This window comes from Camellia sinensis, chromosome 3 (genome assembly GCF_055761805.1).
Source record: "Camellia sinensis isolate YWXY chromosome 3, ASM5576180v1, whole genome shotgun sequence".
Classification (NCBI taxonomy): domain Eukaryota; kingdom Viridiplantae; phylum Streptophyta; class Magnoliopsida; order Ericales; family Theaceae; genus Camellia; species Camellia sinensis.
This window is the reverse complement of record NC_138963.1, coordinates 207,184,231-207,210,547: the sequence shown is the minus strand read 5'-3', so window position 1 is coordinate 207,210,547 and position 26,317 is coordinate 207,184,231. Positions and strand designations below refer to the sequence as shown.

The 26,317-nt window shown below is 31.7% G+C and overlaps 2 protein-coding genes across 8 annotated transcripts; one reads left to right on the top strand and one right to left on the bottom strand.

The window, feature by feature from the left end:
- Positions 1 to 12,427: 12,427 nt before the first annotated feature.
- LOC114317805 (Polyketide cyclase / dehydrase and lipid transport protein) lies at positions 12,428 to 19,776 on the bottom strand. Of its 7 annotated transcripts, none has more exons than XR_014365159.1 (6): positions 19,543 to 19,774; positions 18,985 to 19,369; positions 17,706 to 17,901; positions 13,936 to 14,067; positions 13,127 to 13,502; positions 12,428 to 12,846 (listed from the first exon to the last, which is right to left on the bottom strand). XR_014365159.1 is itself a non-coding variant. In XM_082922039.1 (6 exons), the coding sequence occupies exons 2-6, from the start codon at positions 19,287 to 19,289 to the stop codon at positions 12,819 to 12,821; spliced, it is 720 nt and encodes a 239-aa protein (XP_082778165.1). In that variant the 5' UTR covers positions 19,290 to 19,369; positions 19,543 to 19,774; the 3' UTR covers positions 12,428 to 12,818. The 7 variants fall into 7 exon arrangements, 5 of the variants coding, with proteins under 5 accessions (XP_082778165.1, XP_082778167.1, XP_082778163.1 ...); XR_014365160.1 differs by having other exon boundaries at positions 18,985 to 19,262; XM_082922039.1 differs by having other exon boundaries at positions 13,127 to 13,185.
- Positions 19,777 to 24,560: 4,784 nt separating this feature from the next.
- On the top strand, positions 24,561 to 25,565 carry LOC114317844 (uncharacterized). Its single transcript, XM_082918786.1, has 3 exons — positions 24,561 to 25,125; positions 25,311 to 25,390; positions 25,500 to 25,565. Exons 1-3 carry the CDS (start codon positions 24,963 to 24,965, stop codon positions 25,563 to 25,565), a joined length of 309 nt encoding a protein of 102 aa, XP_082774912.1. The 5' UTR covers positions 24,561 to 24,962.
- Positions 25,566 to 26,317: the final 752 nt, after the last annotated feature.

The window sequence follows — 26,317 nt, the reverse complement described above, 5'->3', positions numbered from 1 at the left end:
ATCAACTCTGAATAAAGGAGATATGCCCATTTGAAGTTGGGCTTAAGAGTAGATTTTGTTGACCTGGTGCGAAAGAAATGAACAACCTTCATTAAATTAGGTATATCTCTTTGTACACTTGAAATTTAGATGTGAGGCCACCACCATTGGAAAGTAGACTTCTGGGGCTTCAATTTAGACCCAAAAATGACCTAATACCAAGTCCATATAAGGGAGATATGCCCGTTTGAAATTGAGCTTAATTGCAGATTTTGTTGACTCGGCTCAAAACAGCAGCAAGCCTTTTTTTTTGGTTTTGGCTTGGTAGGGACACCCCATTGAGCCATTTTCTGATCCATTCAAGTGTACCCACTCATCCTCCGTTATCTCCACTCGCCCCCCATTGTCAAAAAGAAGTTTTGTTTGCATCCATAAAGGAGTATCCCATGCAATTACCTTAAAAATTTGCCCTCTCATCACATTCTTGTCTCCCACCTTCTTTTTTACCTTCACTCTCCCTCATTGCCTATATAGAATGATCATATTGTAAGAGAGAGAGAGAGATGGCCATGAAATTGAAGAGAAAAGAATGAGAAAATTGTGGGGAAAAAAAAAGAGAAAAATTGAGTTTTCGAGCCAAAAACATTCCTATCTTCCATATACACCCCATATCTTCCATACAAACTGAAATTCCATCTTTCCTACACCCAAAACTCCTTCAAAAATGCTGAAATAGCTAAATTTCAACAGTGATTGATCAAAGGAAAGAGTAAGTGTTGTTGAAAGTGAGAAAAAATAAAAGAGTTAGCCACTTTTCCACCATACATACCTAGAGTTTCATTCTAGTTTCAAATTGAGGATTGAGAACACACTTCCTAAACTTGAGGGTAATCAAGAGGAAGTTTGGAAATCAAAAAGTTCAATATTTCTTTGGAAGGTAAATTTTTAATATTTCATTTTCTTATATTTTCTATCTCATATTTATTTTCTTACTTCTTATTTCATAGTGCTTAGTTATAATCCAAGTGGTTTGTTTATCTCATATTTATTTTCTTACTTTATATTTCATAGTGTGTCGTTGTAATCTAAATGGTTTGTTTAGCTCATAATTATTTATTTATTTATTTATTTTTATTCGCTTACTTTAATTTCATATTAGTTTTGTTGTAATCTTACATGTTCTATCTTATATTTGCTTTCTTGTTTTAGTTTCATAGTAATTGTGTTGTAATCTTGCATTTCCTAACTTATATTTTTAATGTATTGGTTTCATATTAGTTTTGTTGTAATCTTGCATGTTCTACCTTATATTTGTTTTCTTGTTTTAGATTTATGTTAATTTTGTTGTAAGTTTGCACTTTTTTTATTTTATATTTGTTTTCTTATTTTTAATCTGACCGGTAGTGGATAGTTGAGCCACCTACATATTTCTTGTTTGTTCTTTTTCTTGATTTCGCAATAAGATAGGTTTTGCTAGGCCTAGTTGGCCGACCGGCCTATTTGGTGCCGACAGTTCCAAGAAACATAAAGCTTTTATTTTATTTATTTTTATTTTGAGTGTTTTGTGAGGTTTTTAATTTGATGTAATATTTTCCTCGTCCCTCTCTAATTTGATTTGTAATTATTCTTTCAAGTGTTGTAATAATTTCCCGCCCCGCTTCTCTCTGCCTTGTTCTTTTACTTGCTTTCTTTATCTGTGAATATGCATCATATTTTGTCTTTCATTATATCCATACTTTGCATCCATGTTTCATGCATCTTGATTTGACTAATTTTACATTTTGTGGATTTAATCAATTCCTATGTAATTATGTGCGCTACCTCGTGTTCTTGAGATGATTCACTTGTCATATCTTAGAAGTCGAATCTTTAGTTACATCTCATGAGTGAATTGCATTAGGATTTTGTATATAAGATCATACATGTTTTACTAACTTTATTTTGTAGCTTGTTTGCAGGACGTCAAATATGTAAGTTTTTATACTTTAGCATCTTGTTTATGTGTGTTTTTCTTACTATGTTTACCATTCTACCATGAGGCTATTTGCTTATGTGATGTAACTCTATAAATGCTAGTGAATGAAGGTTGTGTTGCTTAATTTGGAATGATGTTGATTTTCATGTTTGTAAACTCAATTTATTTGGGTTGTACATTTTCAAAACTCTTTCAAAACTACATGAAATCAAGTTTTTCCAAAGTAGGTGACATAGTCTATACTTGTATACTTCATATAGTAATTTTTTTAGGATTTATTAAATAATCGGAATATGAACATATAAAGTAAATAAAATTCATATCATGATTTAGTAAAGGCCGATCTTTTGATCGGGTGAGCGGGGGTGCTTAATTAATGACCTTCCCCTATCATATCTAAGGTTTCGAACCAAGACAACTTTGGTTATGATGAACAGTGGCCTTTGCATGAGTCATGGGTTTCCTAATTTCTCAAAATATTAGATGGCAACTCTGAGATCTGATGACGTAGTCTATTTCTGGCAAAATATTTTTTTTGCAATAAAATGAATTTTCTAAAATTTGTCAAATGTAGACTCTCGTCTATATTTCACATTGCACTCGTGAGACTAGATCAAAGAGATCTTGAGAGTCCAAACTGTTTAACGCGCTCGGGTACTCCCCGGGCATGTTACAGTTTCTAGCAACTCTGCTGGAGATTATTAGAAGCATTCTTGTGTATGTATTGCATTAGGATTTTGTATGTATATATTGCACTAGTATTGCATTAGGATTTTTAGTTGTTAGATTAGCAATTATAAGAGTTAGTATTTCCACTCTTCCAAAGCACCAAATGTTTATCACCTAATTCAACTCCTCCTTAGAGAAAGTTGAACTCATAACTTCTCTCTTAGAACTAAACCTTTAAGAGAGTCATGGTGGCCAACTAGACTGGCCTAGTTGATTTCCTATGGGGCAATTTGAGAATTTGGTAAAAAGTCAGCTTTTTGACTTATTTACACAAAAAAGTCACAAAAAAATCATTTTTTTTAACCAAAAAAGCCACCAAAAAGTCAAAAAATTAGCTTTTTACTAACTTCCCAAAACACCACTATCTAATAGTATTAATAGTTTAAAAATGAAGTTTTACAAAAAATAATTAATTAATTAATTAATTAAACAATTGAATTGGTGAATTATTTAAAATTAATAGATAGTTGTTTGCCAAATGCATGAATTATTTATAGAATATTATTTGATTATACCAATTTCAATTTGTCAGTTTGAGATAATTTTATTTGCACACACCATTTCTCTCTATACATATCATCTCTAAAGGTACACACTTAATAAATTTGAAATATTTTATTCCTCTCAATTCACACAATTGTTCCAATTATACCCTATCCAAGACACACACCAAACTATACACGCACTCAACAAATAAGAGGAGTTTTGTTCAAAACGTTCAATACTTCAACCTTATTATCCATTAAAGGCATTCAAAACTTCGACATATAGGCATCTAACTATCAAACATGTCGATTTGTGATTGCTCAAATGGAGGAGGGTCAATTTTTCGAACCATTCAATATCCGTTATCCGAACACACTATGATTCATAAGCTTACTATCGAACTAAGACTCCTACTTCAAAAATCTATTACTGAACAATATCTCATCTTTCAAATAGTTCAACTTTTGAACTAAATTTGTAATTCGATTATGTACTCTGTGAATGAGATTTTTTATACTTTCTTTTTTTTCTTTTTCTTTTTCTTAGTTATGCAAATATATGTATAAGTATAGAGATCATTAAAGATAACAATCATGCTGCTCACACCAGGCCAAAGAGACTATCCTTGAACCTCATAAACTAATTGAGCTCAACAAAAACTATACAAATCAACTAACTAATGTCTGGTTGAACCAATCCTTTGCCCGACCAATTATCATTTTGCTCAATAATCTCCAAATCCATGGGAAGGCATACACATAACATACAAATACATGCATATATACAAAGCTTGATAATAATTTTAATCAGATAATCCAAAAAGGAACTTTCTGTCACAAATGTTTTGTGAAGGAACTTATGAACAATAAAAAGAGATAATAATAGGTTGTATAAGAAAACTTATGTTCTAATGTGAGTTGTTTAATAATGTCTATATTAGTAATTTGGGTAAATTATGCTGACACTTTTTGAGATTTCTGTTTAATACAAATTTCCCCTCACATTTAAAAAATTACTTTTTTCTCCTTGAGGTTTGTAATCTCATTACAAATTACCTCTTAGATTGCTAATGTCATGCCTTAAAATTTTCTAAATAATTGTCTTGTCATTTTTCTTATCATTTCTTCTTCTTATCATTATGATTACATTCTACAATTTTTCATCATTAAATTCTACATGAAGATATTCTTATTGAGTAATGATATACAAATATGAATTTTATATAAAATTTTCAAACACAATGATATAGCTTAATGATGACCTTTCGCTTTAAAATAAAATACTTATAAATATGATTTATATTTACAACAATATTATTATCACAATATTTTTATGATATTTTTTTGTATAAATTTTTATATATTAATATAATTTTCTATTTTTATTTCCACCATCATACCTTGATTAGATCAATTTAATCTAGATATATTTAAAAAGTATAAAATTTGGACAATTTTTTTTTTAAAAGATTCGTTGAATACAACAAAATAATATAATGTATTGATTTTTTATATTTGGTGAATTTTAAAAAAAAAAATCACAAAATATTATACTTCTTAAGTATAACTAGATTACGTGTATTTAAAAAATAAAAAAATAAAAAACACAATTTTTTGCCTCCGTTTGGGAAGTGGGTTGGCTTTTTTACTTTTTGACTTTTTTTGGCTATTTTAGCCTGGGCTAAAAAACTTGGTTTGGGAAGGGTTTTTTGATTTTTTGATTTTTTTGACTTTTTTTGTGAGGGAAGAGTGTAATAATTATGGGTTAGATGTGATGTTTTGTTTGTTGTGACTAAAATAGTCTATTTTATCTTTTGTGGCTAAAATAGCCACAAACCAACTTGCCAAACGGAAAAAAGTTATAATAAAATATTTATATTATTTTATTATTTTATATGTATAAAGACTAAGGGACAAATATGTCATTTTAATCTGATATGGGAGTAAGTGTAATTTTTCAAATATGAAGAGGTTATCTATATTAAATAGAAACCTCATGGGTGTCAATGTAATTTACCCTAGTAATTTTATTTGGTGGTAAAATTGCAATAAATGTTTTATTTTTACAAGAGAAGTTGTGGCTTATATTTTTATTTTTCTATTTGCACCTTCTTTTGATATTATTTACAAGAGATGTTGAGGCTTATATTTCTATTTTCCCATTTTATCCCTTTCCGGCTTGAGGCTTGTAGTTCTATTCCTATTTTGACCCTCAATTTGGTTGCTTGCACAATTGAATTACATGTTTTGCTACTGCCCTCATTGCCCTTTAGTTGCCCATCAATGACGTGGAAGAAATTGTGTTGTTGTCAGTTTGGGGTCATTCTATGTACACACCACCATCCCTCTCAAGGCAAATCATTAATTATTTTATTTTTTATTACAATTTTAACCTGAAGTGAAATGACTATAGATGACAAGTTATGATACACACCATTTGTGTACTTATATCTGTTCAACAAACTACAATCGAATTGTTTGACAAACTACAATCGAAAAACTTACATTTGTTCAACTGTCTAAAACCGAACAACTTGCACTTGTTTGGATTACTAAGGTCTAACTTATCATCACTTGGTGGGTTGATTACCTTCTTCCTTTAGAATTTTATTGATCGTAGAAACATCCAACCTTGCTAATGCTTGCTTCACCCAGTTGACCACCCTCTCCGCTTCCTGCACGACTTTCTCTTCTTCCGCCATCGCCACCTTCAATCTCCGCTCTTGTTCTTTCACTGAAAACGTGCTCATATCCGACAACATCTCTTCATTCTTTCCCCACTCAGTACTGCTGTTGCCTTTGATATCAAGCCCAGAAACATCATCGTCACCCTTTCTCTTCTTTTTGTTGGAAAAGCAAAAGCAAAAAAAGCTTGATCTTTCACTCATTTGATATGAGCTCTTGCAATATTGAAGAACAAACCTCAAATTGATCCAACTCTTTCGCACCAAAGGGTTTGAGAGGAGATGGGTTGATTCCTAGTCTATGGGGGTGTGTGAGTGAGTGAGGGTAAATATGGGAGTTTGTGTGTATATTGTTGTGGATGGGTGTGTGAGTAAGGATAAATATGTAAATTTGTGGTGTGTGATGAGCAAAATATATATTCACCAAATTATTAAAGGTGTGCTTTTAGAAGTGGTTTGCCTTGCGATAAATTATGGTGTGTAAATAGAGGCACCCGTCAGTTTGGGTTAATTGTGGTAAATTTACAATCTATTTTCAAATTTTACCCCTTCTTTTGGAATTATTTACATGAGACTTTGAGGCTTATATTTTTATTTTTCTATTTGCCCCTTCTTTTGATATAATTTACAAGAGAGATTGAGGCTTATATTTCTAATTTTCCATTTTACCCCTTCTTTTAGTATTATTTACAATTATTTTTCTTTATCAATATCTAATTTATTTATGTAAATTACAAATACACTATCTAAAATTTATTTAAAATATAAATTGATCTCTATAATTATAGAAATTAAAAAGTCATAATTTTAATTGTAACTATATATATACATATATTTGATATCATTAAAACTATTAATTAATTTAATGATTTATAAGTAAAAAAAAATAATTTGTTATGTGATTTGAAATTGGAAGGGACGAGGCATAATTTTCAAAATCACAAGAAATAATTTATATTCTAAATAAATCTCAAAATGTGTGATTGTAAATTACCCGTGTATTTATCTATTCATCTATTGTACATATCACTTCACCCCTTTAATTAAAAATTATAACACTCAACCCCTTCATCTATTAATTTTTTTCAATTTGAATCTTTATGACAAAACAATATTCCGTTTGAGATGTCATGTGCAAATAACATGTCAATTTTTCATCTATTTATAAAAACAAGTCCTTAATAGAATGTTTGCATTGATACAAATGAATAATTTAAGATGAAAAAGTATTGTATTTTTCAGTTAAAGAGGTAAACAAGTTTTAAGTTAAAATATTAAGATGTACAAAATATATAAATGCTTTATTTAAATTTTAGTGCCTGAAATTTATGAAAAGTTAAGTCATTTATGCCTTAGTACCCAAATAATTAACTTAAATCATTTAATTAATTTATATTTTTTCATACAAATTTTTAATTTTAACAATTGTCTGGTGTTTTGCACAGACCTTTTTTAATTAATATATATATATATATATATATCTCTCTAAGAGCTCAAGTCGGCAACTGCTTTTTATCTTCTTCAAAATGACATGCAGTAAAGTGCGGATAAGAAGTGGCTCATGCAATTTGCAATGACGTTCATGTTTTGAAGCAGCAACTCCCTTTATACCGTCGTCATTTTATTAAACTTAGGAATAGCAATATTACCCGACCTGATTATATTTATTCCAATTCGATTTTAATAAAAAAAAATGTTTAAGAGAGTTTTTATAAGATAGGATAAAGTATAGGTATAGTATATTAGATAGGTAGCTTGGAGTAAAGTATGAAATTGTATCATTAAAATAAAAAATTTAGTTGTGAAACTTGAAAAAACTTCTACCCGTTATTAGCTTCTGTTTAGATAAATGAAATAATTTTAAATTAATTTTCAAAAAATATAAGAAATTAATTATTGTAAGATTAGGAGATCAATCATTGTCAAAGCAACCATGTGCCCTGTTTGGGAAGCCAAGATTTGGCTTTTTTTGGGACTAAAATTTACAAAAAGATAAAATAGGTTAAAATAGTCAATAAGACAAAATGTCACATCAAACCCATAATCATTTCATTTTTTCTCTCACAATCATCACATCCAACTACAAAAAAATTCAACTCTCTTCCCAAATACAAATATTTTAGCATACTAAAATAGTTAAAAATTAAAATAGCCTACTAAAATAGCCAACTTCCCAAGCGAGGCCAAATAATTTTTAATTTTTTTGGCTATAAATGGAATTCTATAATAAAGGATTCAAAATACAGAAATAAAAAATTAAAGACGATACGGTGCACAAAACACTTGCTAAATTAGGAGTGTTACTTATATTTTAAAAAAATTCCAAAAGATAAAAAAAAAAATCTAAAAAAAAAATTAAAAATTATTTTTAGCCACCAAAAAGATAGAATTATGTAAAACTGATGTTTTTTATTTTTTATTTTTTCATCAAATTATTATTTTATTTTTTTAAAATTCTGAAGTAAATTTTTGAAAACCAAATCAAATAAGGCGTGTTTTGAAAATAAAAAAATAAAATAAAATAAAAAGCAAAGTATAGAAACCTAGACTATTCGCTCCTTTAATTTTGATCCCAAAAAAAATAATAATAATTCGCTCCTTTAATGTTTAGATGCACGGTGGAAAACGACCCTTTATCATGGGTCGATAAATTATCCTTTCCTCTTACATATGTGGTTATTTTTTATTTTCATCTTTAACATTTAATTTTTCTCATTTTGTTTTTCATGTTTTAAATTTTTTTAATTTACTTTTAAAATTAATTTATGTACAAAAATTAAACATAAAATAATACATTAACAGCTACGTAACATAAATTTTATTATATATAAGTCACATTTTTTATATAAATTCAAACTCTAATATAATAATATATTTTTAATGTTATGTGATAGTTAACATGACATTTTCTGTATAATTTTAACAAAGAGTTAACGTTGGGAGTAAATTGAGAAAAAATTTTAACATGAAGAGTCAAACTGAAAAAAAATGAATTTTAAGAGCCAAAATAAAAATAAAAATAAAAATGACCAAACATAAAGGGGGTTACCCATTATAATATACTCTCAAAAGAGTGTGTATAATACACAAATTATGATATTTATAGAGTTGATTATTATAAATATCGTAATTGGATCATTTTCAACCAAAATTGATAAAAAATAATGAGTCATAACCATAAATAGGTAATGCTCTAATATGCAATACATATCGTATGCAACCTTGAATTTTCATAAATTTACATAAGTGATCTCACAAAAATACGTAAGTTGAACATAAATTTAATTAAATTTATTTTTAGGAATAGACTTAAATAAATTTGTATTAAACTTACGTAATTATATAATAGAATCACATACGATTTGCATTGAAAACTAGGGAATTTTTCAAAAAAAAAAAAACCACAAATGTGATAACCAATACATAAGAGAGATTCCACCCTAGGATTACCACCAACACTGATTGCTTAAAAAAGAGAAAATAGATATTCTTTGATACAGGCCAAAAATAAAAATTAAAATAAAAAAAAAAAACAAAAAAAAAATAAAAAACTGTGGTTTGAGTGAAAACACATCTGATATCATGAATCTAATAATGGGGCATGGCCAATGAGCATGTTTTTACATATTTTATGGGACCCACAGCCCACAACAATACACTAGAAGCTGCCACATCACGAATTCCAGCTGGAGGGATCTCCGAAAGTGTGAATTATTGGATATGTTTTTTTGTTTTTGGGTAAAATGGAGAATCTCAAAAATATTATTATCTTACATTACAGCCATGAAAATGGGGGGGAAACAAAAGTGGCCAATCAAAGGCCTTGTATTGATCTTTACAGCTCTTTGTAATAGTGACTCCTTTACTTATGTGGTCAAAGTGTGGGCTCATGGTAGTGATGGGTGGTCATTCAATCATTGTATTCAGTCCATATCACAAATGAGGCTTTGCTTTGCTTTGCTTTGCCCTAATTTTCTGATTTTGATGCTCTTTCATTATTATAGCACTTGTTTTTACCTTCATTATTTTTAATCTTAGATCTTTGATTTCTTATCATTATCGTGTCTTTGATTAATATCTTCATGATTCAGGTCTCGTTTAACAACTTAATAAATTAATCAAAAAATTACTACAAAAAAAACAAAATCATTCTTTTTATTTTTTTATATATCTTTTTATAAAAAAAATTAATAGATTATTAAAAAAGTTAATCCCTAAACCACCTCTCAATCTACCTAGACAGACAGGAAGTGAAGTGAGTGCTTGTGAATCCACCGCAAAGCCCCTACCATATGGAGGCCCATCTAAGCTTTTTTAATTTGTCTTTTCAACAAGAATTCCTAAGATTACATTCAAAAAAAATTGTCACACGCTAATTATCTCTTTTTACCTTCTTTTTTTTTTTTAAAAAAAAAAAAATCTGAAAATAAACAAAAACTTATCACTGTGTATCACATCTAAGGTAGAATTGACTCATTCCAACGCTTTTATAAAAGTAAATTCTTATACCCATGGATGTCTAATTAACATCACTTTCTTTATCAAAACACAAACTTTTCTCTCTTTTTTTTGTTTTTTCGTTTTTTCGCCCCCTATGTTTGGCTAACAAGAAACTACAGTAAAATAAGATCACTTCGATACACTCTTATAAAATAAACCCTAGATACACGCAAGCATCCACCAACGAGCAAATGTATCAAGTACATCTAAGTGCATGCATCATCAACAACACGTCTATCAAGCAAGTCTAAGTGCATCATTAAGAAAGATTACTAAGAATTTCTGATTATTCGATCCAAAAATCCCTCACAATTGAGTTATAAATACCCGTGCAAGTTCGTAATATAATCTTAGAAACACACATGACACATATCATTTATAAGAGTGGAACACGTCGCCTCTCACAAGAAGAATCATGGCATTTTTCGATGTACCAAAAAAAAAAAAAAAAAGAATCACGGCAACAAACGAGTTGGCCAACTTGGCTTAGAGGATCATATTATCTCCCTTGAATATGCTTTTGTCTTTGCACCTTAAATTTTCAAGCCGCTTCATTTTTTTTTTTAGAGGGACCAACAGTCTGACTGCTAGCTAGAAAATAAGTATATACTATTTTGTTAACAACTCATTTTGTACTTGACTTGGCTCCTCCATTAAAACACTTTGGTGACAGCAACATTTAGCTTCAAAAGAACATGTATAGGTCAAAAAAAAAATATAGTGAACTATAATGGGGGTTTTGGGCCCTGGAGAGGTCCAATTGTTCTCTTTCTTCTTCTCAATGTGATCTGGCCAGCATTAAGGAAAAAAAAAAATTAAAAATTAAAAATTGAAAGCTGCAAGCCTACAACAAAGAAGAAAATATCTCATACAGACTCCACGAGTTCAGACACAGGTTCACATCTTTCTCAAATTGCTTTCACACACCCCAGGAAAAAAGATTCACATGGCCGACTTGAACTCGGAATCATAGTTTAACCCCAAAGTAACCCTTTACATTGTATTTGATTGAAAAATTGAGAAAAAAATTTAAAATAAAAAGAAAAAAATATATATAAAACTAAGTAAAATATAATTATATTTTATTCATATTTCACTTACATTTCCTTTTTCAAATCATTTTCCAAAATTTTCAATCAAATACCACGTTGGACTGCCCACCCGAGGCTCACTTAACTGCCTACATGGCTAGCAGAGTACTGAGTACTATGACACCCGAGACTGCAGCCTGCAGGTATAACTTGGGCAGAGTCGAGAGTCTCTCCTTGCAGCCCCATCCTTGCAAGCCTTGCAAGCCTTCGGATCTACTTTTAGGCTCAATTTTGGTAATCTGAACCGTTCATATTTTATAATTTATTCGATATATCATACCTGTAAAAAATCAAATTGATCAGATATCAGAAAGTATGTGTTCGAAAAATTGAACTAAAAACTATTTTTTAAATAATTTAATAAACAATTTTTCGAACACATGTTTTCTGATATCCGATCAACTTGATTTTTTACAAGTATAATATATTGAATAAATTATAAAATATGAACGATTCGAATTATCAAAATTAAACCTAAAAGTAGACCCGAAGACCTGCAAAGACGGAGGCTGCAAGGAGAGGATCCTGATACAACTTGAGCAGGCATAATCCAAACAATTCATCTAAAAAATATTATTCCATACTTAAAACAGTCTACTTTCAAATTTGGTTAGGATTTGTACACAAATTTATCTGCCTAAAGAAAAAAAATAAAAAATTCAGAAACAGCTCAGACAAAAAAAATTCACAACCCGAGCAACCTGAATAATATACATAAATCGAACTAATTTTCCTATTATGATGTGTTTGTAATTTTTGAAATAATTTTATTTTATGTTCAAAAACTTTTTTTTTTGGTTTTGTTTTACAGCCTGAGCCTAACCCGAATTCTTGGTGAAACTCAAGCTCAGGCCTGGGCAAGATGTTTGAGCAGAAGTCAAGTTCAGACTTGGGCTCGAGCAGATCCTTCTACACTTCGGGCTAAAGGTTATCCAGCATCAAATGCTCTCCTTTACCATAACTAGCCATTTAAACAACCAGGCATTTCACAAAAGAGAGTAAAACTTTCCTCAACCATCCAGACTATGTGTCTAATGAATCTGAAACTAATTCAATTTCAGCAATTTCTTGGAGAAAAAAAAAATCAGGTCTGCAAAGTGGGCATTTTTTTATACCTTCAGTTACACCCACCAAAACTGATACTGGACAACATACAAAATAAAAACCCAGCGGCTCGGCGTGGTGGGAGCATTAAATTGATTCTATGGATTTGAACTATGTTTTTGAATTATGGATTTGGCACTTGAGTTTACATTGTGTCTTCAACTACAAAGCAAACTTTACGCCCTTCCTTCGTAAGTATTTTCAAGAACGGGGACTCCTGGTCCATATACCAGACGACAGCGATCATGAAATGAACCAACAAGTCGAGAGACTACCTCCTTAAAAAACATGGATGCCACCTGTCAAACATAAAGTGATTGTCCATGTTAGAATGCTTCGAGCTGCAACAAAACAAAGCTTCATTTTTAAAACTCAAAATGCTTTGACAATTACCGAAATAATGTTACACAAAGTAAATGACCACATCTCCTAAGCATCAAAGCTAAAAGATATTGACGTAAATATATGCTTCATCAATTTCTGAACCTAAAATGTATAAACTAAAAAAATGATACAAAGAAAAAACCGAACTCACACACATTGGTTTTGGCCCCACTGTGACAAAGTTTTAACCAATACCTTACACCAACAGTAAAATCCAAGCCAAACCCATGAGATGATTCGAAAGCAGCAGCATCCTGGTAAGCGATGGTGGTGATGGAATTGGGGTGCAGCAGTGATGAAGGCAGCGAGGTGAAAATTATGGAGACCAAAGTTTGAAAGACAGTATTAGTAAAAGTGGCCACAGCAGTTGAAGTTTCATGAAAATATAAGGAAATAGTTTGTTGGTGGTTGGAGCCCCTGTAATGGCGATGTGTTCATAATTCATATGGGCAGCAGAATTGGAGATGATAAAGCATCCGGCAACAGTAGGGTAGTATCGGTATCAATGTAGGCAGTTGTAGTAATCGTCTGTTGCCGACATTGGTGATGTTATTGATTCTCTGAAGGCCACCTAGCAGAGATTTTAAAGCAATTTGATAATTCCTACCCATTGAAAAATACAAAAACACCTTTCCACAAGGCTCCAAGGACAGGTTCCCCTTCATTTCCACAAATTAAGTTGGCATTCATCAAAATAAAAATTCATCATAGTAGAATAAGAAAGCCCAGTCCAAGTTTCTTTTCTATCTATATATATGGAGGCCCAATTACTTCCCATACTACAAGTGACTACCACAAACACACCAGCAAAGATCAACCAGGTAAGGTAAATACTTAAATGCCTCGTACGCTAGATGTTGGGAGCATTGTAAGCTATGCTCTCCTTAAAAGAAAATGCAAAAATACATATAATGAAATGATAGCAGAACTACATTAGCTATGGTTATGAAGTTCACAGACTAGATAGATGTACAGTACAACCAAATTGAGCACAGAACCATTACCTGTCGATAGAGTGGTGACTGGAACTTAAAATCCACCAAAAAATAAAGGCTGCAAGTTCCTGGATCAGGTCCCGGACTAAATTCCCAAAAGTTTATCAAATGCTCAAAAAGACTACTTTCCGATACAGTTGTCTGGAAGAAAAACAGAACAGATGATAGGTACATCAGTAACAGTATCAGCAAAACCATTCACAGAACTAGATTTCAATATTAAAAAAAGAAAAAAGTATAGAAACTCACTATAAATCAGTGCCAATAATGAAAAGGCACACTTAAGACTACACATAGATTAAAGCAAGCCTATAGGAACAACACCAATAATTAATAAATGTCTAGTGAAGGTGCAGAGTGTACACACTTTTCAACAATAATTGTAGCAGAAGGTTGTGTCCCACATTCTCAGCCTTTGCCTAGAATATCAGCTTAATGAGTTCATCACCAAAAATTAATATTTCTTCCAGAAACTTAAAGCATCTTATCAGATCTTGGATTTTTTGTTATGTCTAATTGCGTCAAGATGACATTATAATTAAACATATCAGCAGTTACATTTTAGAATAAGGAAACTCAGTCAATATGTATGAGAATCTTAAAATTCTGCTATCCTTTGCTATAACCACACATTATGCTTTTAATTACACAAACTCAATTTAAAAAAATAAAAATAAAAATTAACAACCATGCATTATGCTAGATAGGACTATAGATCTGGAACATTTTCAATTCTAACCCAAAAACACCAAAAGAAAATTATTCACCAAAATTTAGTGCTTGTTTGGCATGTGCTAAAATAGCACATGTTATTTTAGCACATTATCCTATTTGAGTCACAATCATCTTATTTGGGTCACATCACCTCTCTATCACATCACTTCAAACCCAACTCATATTTCACGTTTTTTCGTAAAATGTCAAAAAGTATACTAATCTAGCACTTCCCAAACAACCTCTTAATCTAAACTTGGACATTTTCAAACTTCGGAGAAACTGCAAGGGGTTGGCTTGGTGATAAAACCTTGGGTCTTGAGGGTGTGCTCCCCCCGAGGTTTAGGATTCAAAACCTTTTAGGTGCTAACAATTCCTTGGGGCCATCGGACTAGAGGAAAACCATTGAATTAACCGTGGTTCACTTGTAGGAAACTCCTTATCGAGAGCCTATGCACCCCTGGGAATTAGTTGGACTTTGATCCAGACATTCCAATGCCAATCAAAAAAAATTTACAAACTTTGGAGAAAGCTAGGAGGCAAGGAACAAACAACAAAATCATAACTCAAAACCATGCCAAGGGCAAATCATGTTAAATTGGTCAGGATTTATGTCCCTGCACAACACATCCAGTTTTCTCACATTACATTTGTCCAAAAAATTAGAAGTTCCGAACATGTTATTGATCACATAGATTATTTCTTGAAATAATATTTATCTATGTTCCATATTCTCCCATGTCCCCACCCATTTTTGCCCCAAAATTCGTGGCAATGATATGTCCATACTGTCTCCAATCCATAATCCATATTTGTATCCATGATTCATATAGTATAAAGCACTTCTACTGCAGCAGGCATACTCATGTAGTTATGTTTTTTTTTTTTGGTGTGTGTGTGAGTGCGCGCACACATGAGCGTGTGTCCACACCACCCTAATCGCCACCACCATCACCTTCCACTACCGCCACCATCAACCCCCTCCCCCCAACTTCAATGCTTACCCCACACATGGATAAATGTGTGTTAACTTGATCTCCTTGCTTATAAAAGAACAAAATTTCCAGTGATTTAAAAATATATATCAAAATTAAAATCAAACTCAAAACAAAATTTCCTTAAAAAATACTTTACAGAGAGAGAGAGAGAGAGTATTAAAAAGTAACCTTGAGTTAATAAATGCATAAGAAGCAAGGCCCTTTCCTTTGCTGTGCAGCTTCAGTTTATGAAATCAATGTTATTTACCGAGAACTCAAACTTAGTGGTTATATATATATATATATATATCGAATATGACAATTTAACCTATGGTGATATAATTAGTACCATTCAAAAGAAGGATTAAAAATGTGCATAGATATAAAATTTAATCAAAAAGCTACTAAAGATAAACATAAAGCTAAATATGAATTAGGAAATTTCTATGAACAATATGGTCTACCTCCTATTGCACCTTCACAACGTAAACATACTAAAAAGAAATCTCCACACAGGTACCGTGCTAAATACAAAAAGAAATATTTACCTTCTAAATCACTTGATAAATATTATACTAAACCTAAAAAGAAATCTCATACGAAAACTAATAAATTTCAAAAGTCAAAATCTACCCAAGATGTTACTTGTTACAATTGTGGAAAAAAGGATCATTATTCTAATAAATGCAAAGTCAAAGAAAAACTTAAAGACAAGCTTAATCAATTACAGATTACCGAAGAACATCAAAATCAAATATTTGAAATATTTAAACTCACTCACACCCCAAATCAATCTCCTAGTAATTCTAGTTACTCATCTAGTGACACTACTCTCTCTAGTGATACTTCTACTTATATATATGTATATATATATATATATATAGAGAGAGAGAGAGAGAGGGAGAGTAAAACTATCTTGAAATGTGTTATTTAACCCAATTTAGGCAGGAGATCTAATACTTCCTATTCCTAATATTTCAGAATGGAACAAGTCCTTCATGATGTAGCATATTTGGCCAATCACATTAAAACAATCTCCATTTCAGGTAGAATTGGTGTATAACACTGGATGAATAGAATATTTATAGGATATTTCCACACCACACAACTCTTATTCAGTGTTGTCAAAATAATCTGAAATTAATGGACCAAAGTACAACCTTAATTCACCATCAGTAGCAAATGGCAGGAGTTTACATGCATGATTTGACAACTGGAATCAGTTTAGTCGTCTTATATGGAGATAGATCACTCAATGTTGGTTAAAGTAGATTATTATTTATCAAAAGTGAATGTGACCACATATAAATGATCTTTTAGAGCTAAAATCTGCTACTGCTCAAATTTATCAGCTGAATAGTGAAAGAAATGATTATACTGTTTAGAATTTATCCAATAATGGAAGATTTAATGGAGGCTGCATCCAAGGATACTTGCGAGAATCTCTACCTGAGGTCTCCTGGACCCATCTCTAGAGGTCAAGACTTAATATTCCAAGACACTCATCTTACTCAAGCTCGCAATTAAAGAACAATTGGCTACACAAGATGAACTTATGGCAAAAGGCTATATTACATGAACTTTTCAACATAAATTAACCTCCTATACCAGACACTTGACGTGATAAGGGTGAGATATGTGTCAAGATATGTGCTCAGCAAGCATATTCATCAATTTAATTTTGTTATCTAATCGTTTATAACATTGTCATTATATAGAGGAGTTCTTGATAATCTTATAACTCAAGATATATGTCACCAATGGGTTATCTCAAGTGTCTTCAAAGATTTCCATGAGATCTTAAGAATGGAGTTTTCTTTTTTGTGTGTGTGTGGTTGAAGTGGAGAGTTCTTATTATGCTTCATAATTTAGAGTGTTGTTTTCTCTTGGTTTTAGCTGGTGTGCCCCTGGAGGTGGCTCACTAGCCTTTCTGATAAGTGTAAAAGGGCACCTTTATTGTATATATATGTATATTGGTTTGAAAACTTATTTCTTACAAGAAGCCCAAAGAATCAAACAAAATGAGAAAAAACGAAAGATGTAAGACTTCTAAAATCAAGTATGAGAAAATTGAAATAAAACTATTACCTTAATGAACTTTGGCTTCTTTAAATCCACATGAGAAACGTAGCTTTCAACGAGAAATTTGAAACCAATCTCCAGTTCAGCATCAAATGACCCATCGGGGAATCGTCGTGTTATCTCCGATCGTTGGCACCAGGGGAGAAAATCCTCATACAAGTCAACAGCAGCAACCACGGCAAATAATTGCTCTGGAGAATACCTGTAATCAAAACCTACACGTCATATAACTTATAAAGATTCCACAGGTACATAGATAACATCAAAATGCAACCACATCAGAACATATTCATTTTTTTAACATGTTCAAGATGTCTGCAATCCCACTCCTAGGAATAAAATCTGCTCCTGAGATGCTCCTTATAAACATTTTGCTAGTTTGAAACATTTAAATAACAAAACATAGTGAATCTTGAAAGAGTAAATGAAAGAGTTTTAGAATAACTTCAAGTTAAAGCAAATTCTCCTCTGCCCCATTTTTTATGTGACGTAGTTGACTATGCACAAAGTTTAAGAAAAACATATTTGAATGATAGATTTACAAAAGTGTCTTTTTTCTGTGTTGAATAAATTTTGGGGGAGCTTGAGACCGTATTAAAATATAAATTTAAAGAAGGTAATATGGGTATGGATAAAAAAAATTTACTTTCAAAAAGTTCAGGCATATAAAATGGTACGGAATGAGTACTAGAAATGCATAATCAAGCGAGGGAAAGAAGGATTGATAAAAATGTCAAGTTTTTGTTTTCCTAAACCGCCAACTACCAAGGATAAGGTGGGAATTTCATAAAATATCACCTGTTGCAGAATTTTAAGTAGTGGGATAAACAGAACATATACTTTGTAATTTGTTAAAGGGAGGGGTGGAGGACAGCTAAAAATATTGGAAAAGAAAGAAAGGGAAAAAAAAAATTAATAGATACAATTCAACTGATAGAGTGCAGTAAGTGCCACCCTTGTAGTTGATAAAATAAGGGGTACAATAGAGATGGTTTTGACTGGCTATGGAAAACGAGTAAATATGCCAGTGCATAGAACAGTTTGTACCAAATGAGGGTGCCGGAATGAAGCTAACAATTGAGATAGTGATAAACACAATGATTACAAAGACATGCACATGGTTTTATTAGTGTGATATGAAATGCCATTGTTGTTATAAATAGAAATAGAAACTTCTTCCCTATGTTTAACAGCAACGAATTCCTGAATCATAGCATGATATAATTTTTCAAATCAACACAAAGCCAACAAATAGAAAGGGGCTTTAAAATTTGATCAAACATACCCCAAAACACGCCTCTCCTCGTAGACTTTGGAAAGCACATTGCCCTCTTCCCCGTCACCGCAACCAAGAAAATCCCTCCTCTGAACAGCACTACCACTGCAAGAACTCCCAAGCAAGGAATTGAGATCCTTATGAGCTCCAATATCCTTATTAACTTGCATTGCCCCAATACCCACAATGTTACTCAAGCATCGAATCTGATCATACCCTCCCAACTCTCCATTGTTCCTGGAATACCTTATCAACCGTCTACTACCATTAATCAACCGCCCAGCAGCCTTCGAAACCGACACAAACGACCGCATTGTAAATAAAAAGACACTTCTTTTTCGATTAAATCAACAAAAGAATACCCTAATTGAGTCGAGTAAAGCCAAATCGTGCCCTAAATTTCAAATTTCACCACAAAATTGATCATTATCTGAGATAGAAAAACTAAATTGACATGAAAGTGAGAAGCTAGAAACGAATTGAACAATGATTATCGTACAAATGATGGGAATGAAAGATCGAAAACCTAGGGATATGATTGATTGTTTGACGAAGAAACGAACGTACCTGGAAGATTTCAAACGAAATTCAATACAGAAATAGTGAGAGTTTCGGTATTTAAGGAGATGAATATACAGATTCTGATTCGGACAATGAAGCCACATCCAAGGGTTTGTGTTCTTATTTTTGGGATTTTTTTTTTTTTTTTTTTTTTGCCTTATCGAAGAAAAGTTTTCGGAATCATTTGGAGAAAATTTCTTTGTTTGTGTTTTGCATTTGGTTTTAATTTTTGAAAATTGTTTTTAAATTTTTTGTGAATTGCTTTTATATTTTAGTATTTTTTTGATTTTTTAATTTAATGGGCAAATTACAAGCACCCCTCGAGATTTGGTAAAAATACAGATTCTCCTGAAGTTTGAAAAATTACAAATTACCCCTGAAGGTCAAATTTTAGGGGGAATCTATATGAAAATAAAAACTTCAGAGGACAATTTGTTATGGAAATATAAACCTCAGGAAGCGGGATGTAATTTCTTAAACTTCATGGGGAATCTGTACTTTCACCAAATATTGAGAGAGGTGTTTGTAATTTACCCTAATTTAATTGATTTAAATATATTTAAAAAATGATAAATTATAAATACACTCCTAAAATTTATTTAAAGTATGATTTGCCCTTATAGGTTTAAAAATTACATATTATCTTTTAAATTTTATAATTTCATAGAAAATGACATCTTTTACTAATAAATTATGAAGTTAATTAACTGTTTTATTTTTTTAATTAATTTTGTTAAATAAAAAATTTAACAATGAGGTATTTATAATTTTTCAAACTATTGAGAGCCATCCCTATTTTAAGAAAACCAATTTACCCTTAAAAATAAGGAAAAATTATTTATAAGACCTATTAGGGAGACTTATGCTACATATGGTCCTACTAAAAAACTTATGTTCCCATAAGTCCTGTGGGAAGTTTGTTGACACATTTACCATTAATATTAGTTGTTAATATCATAAATAATAGTAAAACCATATATAGGAAATTGAATGTTACCCTAACTCATATCTATATAAACGTAACGTAACGTGACACCTATACGTAACGTGACACCTACATATACGTAACGTGAGGAAATTTGAATGTTACCATAGATCATATCTATAAAAACGTAACGTAACGTAACACCTACATAAACGTAACGTGACACCTATGATCTATGGCAACATTCAATTTCTTATATAGGAAATTGAATGTTGCCATAGATCATATTTATATGAAACGTAATGTGACACCAATATAAACCAGCAATATTTTCACATTCAATTTAAAAAAATAAAAACTCATTAAGTTTGCGAAACGTAACGTGACACGTTACGTAACGTAACGTTTATGTAGGTATCACGTTACGTTACGTTTATATAGGTGTCACGTTACGTTACATTTATGTAAGTGTCTCGTCACGTTACGTTTATGTAGGATCTTGTGGAATACATTCCTATCTAAATAAGACTTGAAACTCTATAAGAAATTATACAGGACTTAACCTACCATAAGTGTCTGAAAAAGAACTTATATATAAGTCTCCCTAAAAATAAAATATTTATAACAAATTTGAAGGGGGGAAAAATTGTTAAAAAAAATGGAGATTTTTTAAAAAATCATATTTCTAATACTTATATACCAATTAGTCAAGTTAATTTCTAATAGTCTTATAGTCATCCAAAAGACAAAAAACCTCAATTTTAAATTTAACACAAAAAATGAAAACTAAGCCTCGTTTGGGAACAGACTAATTTAGTAACTTTTTGGCTATTTAGCTGAAAAGGTAGGTAAAAAAAACTTGTATGTTTGGGATGACTTTTTGGCTAATTACGAAAAGATGTGCAAAAAGTAGAGAGAAAAGAGAATCTTTGACTTTTTAGTATGGGTTGTTGGCTTTTTGACTAATTTAGTAACTTTTTGGCTAATTGGCTAAAATAGCCTCTTGCCAAACGAGGCCTAAATCTACATTTTATGATAAAATCACTCTAATTTGAATACTTATCCCATTTGAATTAAAATCTATATATTAGGAAAAAATAATATAAGCTAATAAATATCCTATTTAACATATTACTCTTTTAATATTACGGAAGCTAATAAATATCCTACTTTTATATTTTTTTATAATGTGAAAAATTAAATAATGCAACAAAAAAATTAAACGAAAATTAAAATATAATGTGAATGTTTACAATAAACAACAAATATACAAGTAACTTTCAAACAACAAAACACATACTAAAATACAATGTGAATGTTCATAATAAACAACAAACATATAACTAACCTTCAAAAAAATAAAACTCATATACCAAAATACAATGCGAATATTCACAGTTTATAATTAACATACAACTATCATTAAAAAAACTAAACTCGTAACAATGTAAATTCGTATCAATGTGAACATTCTCACTGCAACATGAAAATATAAAACAAAATTGAAAAAAGTGAAAATAAACTATTTCGATTGTTTAATAGTAACAAAAAATAATTATTTTTTGACCAACAAGCACAGTAACAAAAGCAACAAACATACAACTATCATTCGAAAAAATAAAATTTATACCAAAATATAATGTGAATATTTACAGTTTATAATTAACAAATTACTAGCATTAAAAAAACTAAACGCATACTAATATAAACATTCACATTACAACGTGAAAACACGAAATAAAATTGAAAAAAAAATAAAAATTGACTACTTCGATTGTTCAATGACAATAAAAATAATTGCTCAATCAGTGAGTATAGTAACAAACAGTATACAACAAATCATCAAACAACATATAAAAAATCATCAAATAATTCATATATATTGGCTCACCTTTTTAAAAAAACCTATATATAATCAATTCTGGCATAATACCAGTGAATAAACTATATAATTTTGATGACTACACAAACCAATGAAAAGACTACGGTTTATATATTACAATAGCAAAAAATGATTGTTCATCATCGGTTGTGAGTCAATTATCATCTCTATTATCAGTCTACATGTATAACTAACCTTCTCTTTTAAATGTTCTTTCATGGCCGGAGCTTATTCTAAAATAATGGTGAAGAAAGATCTTTGATAAAGTGAATCTCTCATATTGAAGCAAGAAAATACTAAGAATAATAAACTTCTATATTTATATGCAATATTTTATATATATCATAAATTAAATATATCTAATAAATGATTTTATCTCTCCTAAATATATATCTATTGTACGAGCACGAAATAATTCTTCTTGTATAATCCTGTTGACCAAGTCTGCGCTCCTCCAAATGTCGTCGCTTTACACCCTGAAAACACAAACGTGAGCTAGCCGGCGGGTGTGTGCCGGATACCTCTCCGATGCCTAAGTCAGCAAGATAGACAAATAGACAAAAGCTCTGTGTATTCGAGAATCAAAGTTGTGTTACCTCTCCACAGGTGATGTTGTGAGCTTTTATAGGTTCCGCGTGGCACAATCATAGTAGGACTCTTATTGCTCCATGTAGAGTCCTCCTAGGAATCACACTCCTGAAAGATAATGCTTATCCTTCAACATCCCCCTCACTGCTTAAACCAAGTGAGATGGTTTTACCTCGGTAGTATGACAAAACGACCGAGCTAACATAGCCATGCTAAAGCGGCAGAAATGACTGAGCTCCAACTAGCTCGGTTCTTCACTTCATTGCTTGTACCTCGGTTTGGTCCGTCAAGACCGAGCTAACCACAACAAGCTTAGACCGAGCTAATCAAAAGCAAGGTGCTGAGGAAAGCTCAAATCATCTCGGCTCAGAATGGTATGACCGAGCTAATTACACCACACCGACCGTGGTAACCCCAAGTACAATTGGACCGAGCTAACTGCAAGGTCCTTTCACTCGGTCCTTTTTACCGCGGCCCATTTACCCAGTTCGGCCCAATTTATTTATAAATTACCCTCTCATATATATATATATATATAATAAAATTCTATAAGAGTAAAATAGTTCACATAATAATTCTAATATGGGAAAAAGGATCTAATGAAATATAAGTTCAAATATATGGGATTAGGTGGAATACAATGTACTTATTGGCACTACAACAAAATTGGTCTATAACCACGTTTTTTAGACAATGTTTTTTTGAAAAACACTGTGCAAAACCTAAAGTCAAATTAAAGACACGCGTGTTCCACTTAATAACGGTGCTCCGTGTCCTTCTGCCCCCATTTCTCTTTCCGTCGTTTTGTTTTCTCTCTTCATCTCTCTCTATCGTTTTCTCTCTCTGTCCTAGATCTAGGGTTTTCTCTGTCTCCTCATGCTTCTTGAGAGATTCACCAAGGTTCAGATCTAATTCTAAATCCATTGATTCTTGCATCGATTTGTTTGAAATTTCTTTTGATGGTTTTTTTGGTTTTCTTGATTATGATTCTAATGATTTTGTAGAGGAAGATGGTTCGGTTGAGTTGCACAAATCGGCGGGGTTACGAGACTGAGGAGTGAAGAAGGATCAAGAGCATCGGGATTGAGACAGGGACCGAGATCGAGTCCGATCAAGTCGGAGCAAGAGGAAACCAGCCGATGAAATGACAGGCTTTTCTCAATTTCTTCTTTCCTGTTTTGCAATCAGTCTCAAGATCTTTTTCCACAACTCAAACTCACAAAAAGCTCCCCTCTCTCGTAGTCTAGCCCCTTCTCCCTCTGCCCGACTCTCTCTCTCTCTCTCAGGTAACCCTTCCCTTACATCTATTTTCTCAACTGCATATAGATACATGCTTATATATATATATATATATACACACACACTTACACATACATGTATTTGTATAAGCACCATGTTTTTCTTTTTACAGATTCTTTGTTCGTATTTTGGACGATCTTTTTCTAATTGATAGAACTTTACCCTAAAGATTGATAGCTTCAATTTCTCGAAATTTAGGATATAATGAGGTTTTCACTGTCAGATAGTTTTACATCCTCACTTCTTTCAATTTAGCTAAATATTATTCTGTTGGGTAATTTGGTATACAGTATCATTGATTAAAAAGACATTTTCCAACTAAATCAGTTGACTTTAGATGCCATTTGCCCCCATTCTCCACCCATCTCTCTTGCTTCTTCTTATGATTGTAACTTGGAATGACAGAATCAGCTCTTGTTGTCCTTGTAGATGTTAATTTGTGATTAGCTTCTTGACATTACATGATGTGTTACCAAAAAAATTTAAAATAAAAATGTGAAAAGGAAAATGATTATACAGAAGTGCACCTCTTATTTGTAACCGTGTTCCCTCACCCCCTCCTGTATTCTAATATGTTGTTCTTTATACAAGGATACTATTTAGTTCCATAGACAAAGTAATTTATTGCGGTAAAAGAATGGGATTTTATGTAATTTTGGTCTAGTATATACCTATGTGTATTTCTGATTCTTTTGCAGTGAAGAGAGTGCAAATGAGGACCATGATGAAGATATGGTTATTGATGCTGCTAAACAGGGTGATGAAGTTGCCCGTGCATTAGTTGCTGCAGATGCACTTGGCAAAGCCTCCTTGAGCACCACTTCAGTTCCTTTTCAGGACATAGCAGATTCTTTGCAGGAACTAGACATGGAACACTATGATGAAGAGGATGATGGTAACCCCTCTCCTGTTTTCTTATATTCTAATGGGGAATAGTTTTTTTGATTCTGTATATTTGAAGGCATGGCTTAATCTTGAAGCATTATAATTATTTGGTCAACTGTCTCTTTTTTTATTTATGTGCAAAAAGTATCAAATGAACTTTTAAGCAAGCATGCATTTGTTTCCTGGTTGTTGCAGGTGTTGAGCTGATTGGCACGGGAATTGGGGATGCTTATTATCCAAGTAATGACATGGACCCGTATTTGAAGGATCAGAATGTAAGTTTGTTTGACCAATGTTGTACATTATTGTTTGACTTTTGTTACTTCTTTTGTTTTTGTTGAAGGAAATGGAATTCTTTGTCTTATTATTTCCTTGCCCTTTTAGGATGATGACTCTGAAAAGGTTGAGGACATGACCATAACAGTTGTGATTGCTGACATGCCACATTGACTTATATGCCTTGGCTCTCCTACAACTCAGATATGGGATGCATTAAAATTCTTACATCAAGCAGATGTATATTAACTTTGTAATTTTGTGCTTTCTGCTAAGTATACTTGGCTTTCTAGTTATATTTTTGCAAATAAAAGTGAAATTGTTGTCTTGAAATATTATTGTTGTTTTCTCTACGGTAAGGGATGTTAGCTATCGGCCTCCGGGGACCCAAATCAACCTTTTGAATGAAGTTAACATTTGCCTTCCTGAAAAAAGGTATTTTTGTTTGTAGAGTCTCTTGCTTAAATGGACCTCATGTATAATTGTGCTAACAACCAACCCTCCTTAATATGTTCTTAATTAGAACTTAAATTACTTCTGAGAACTGCTTTGCATTCATGGGATTGTTTGTTGTTTTGTCTTGCTGTAGTTTTGGCTTGATTTTTGGACGGAGTGGAAGCGGAAAAACTACACTCTTGCAGGTCTATATTTTGATTTTAGGTTATCATTTGTTGTGGACTTCTTTAATTCATTTCAATTTTGTCCCCTTGTTTTACTTTATCTTGCATTTTATTTGCATATATTTTATTTTCCTCACAGCTTATTGTAGGATTGACCAAACCAACATCAGGCTCCATTTATATTCAAAGATATGATAACGATGGCAAACCAAATCAATCTCTTGAACAATTAACTCCAGAAAGAGTTGGTATTGTTTTTCAGTTTCCTGAGAGGTATTGCTTCAAATTGGGAAATTGAAGAGGTTT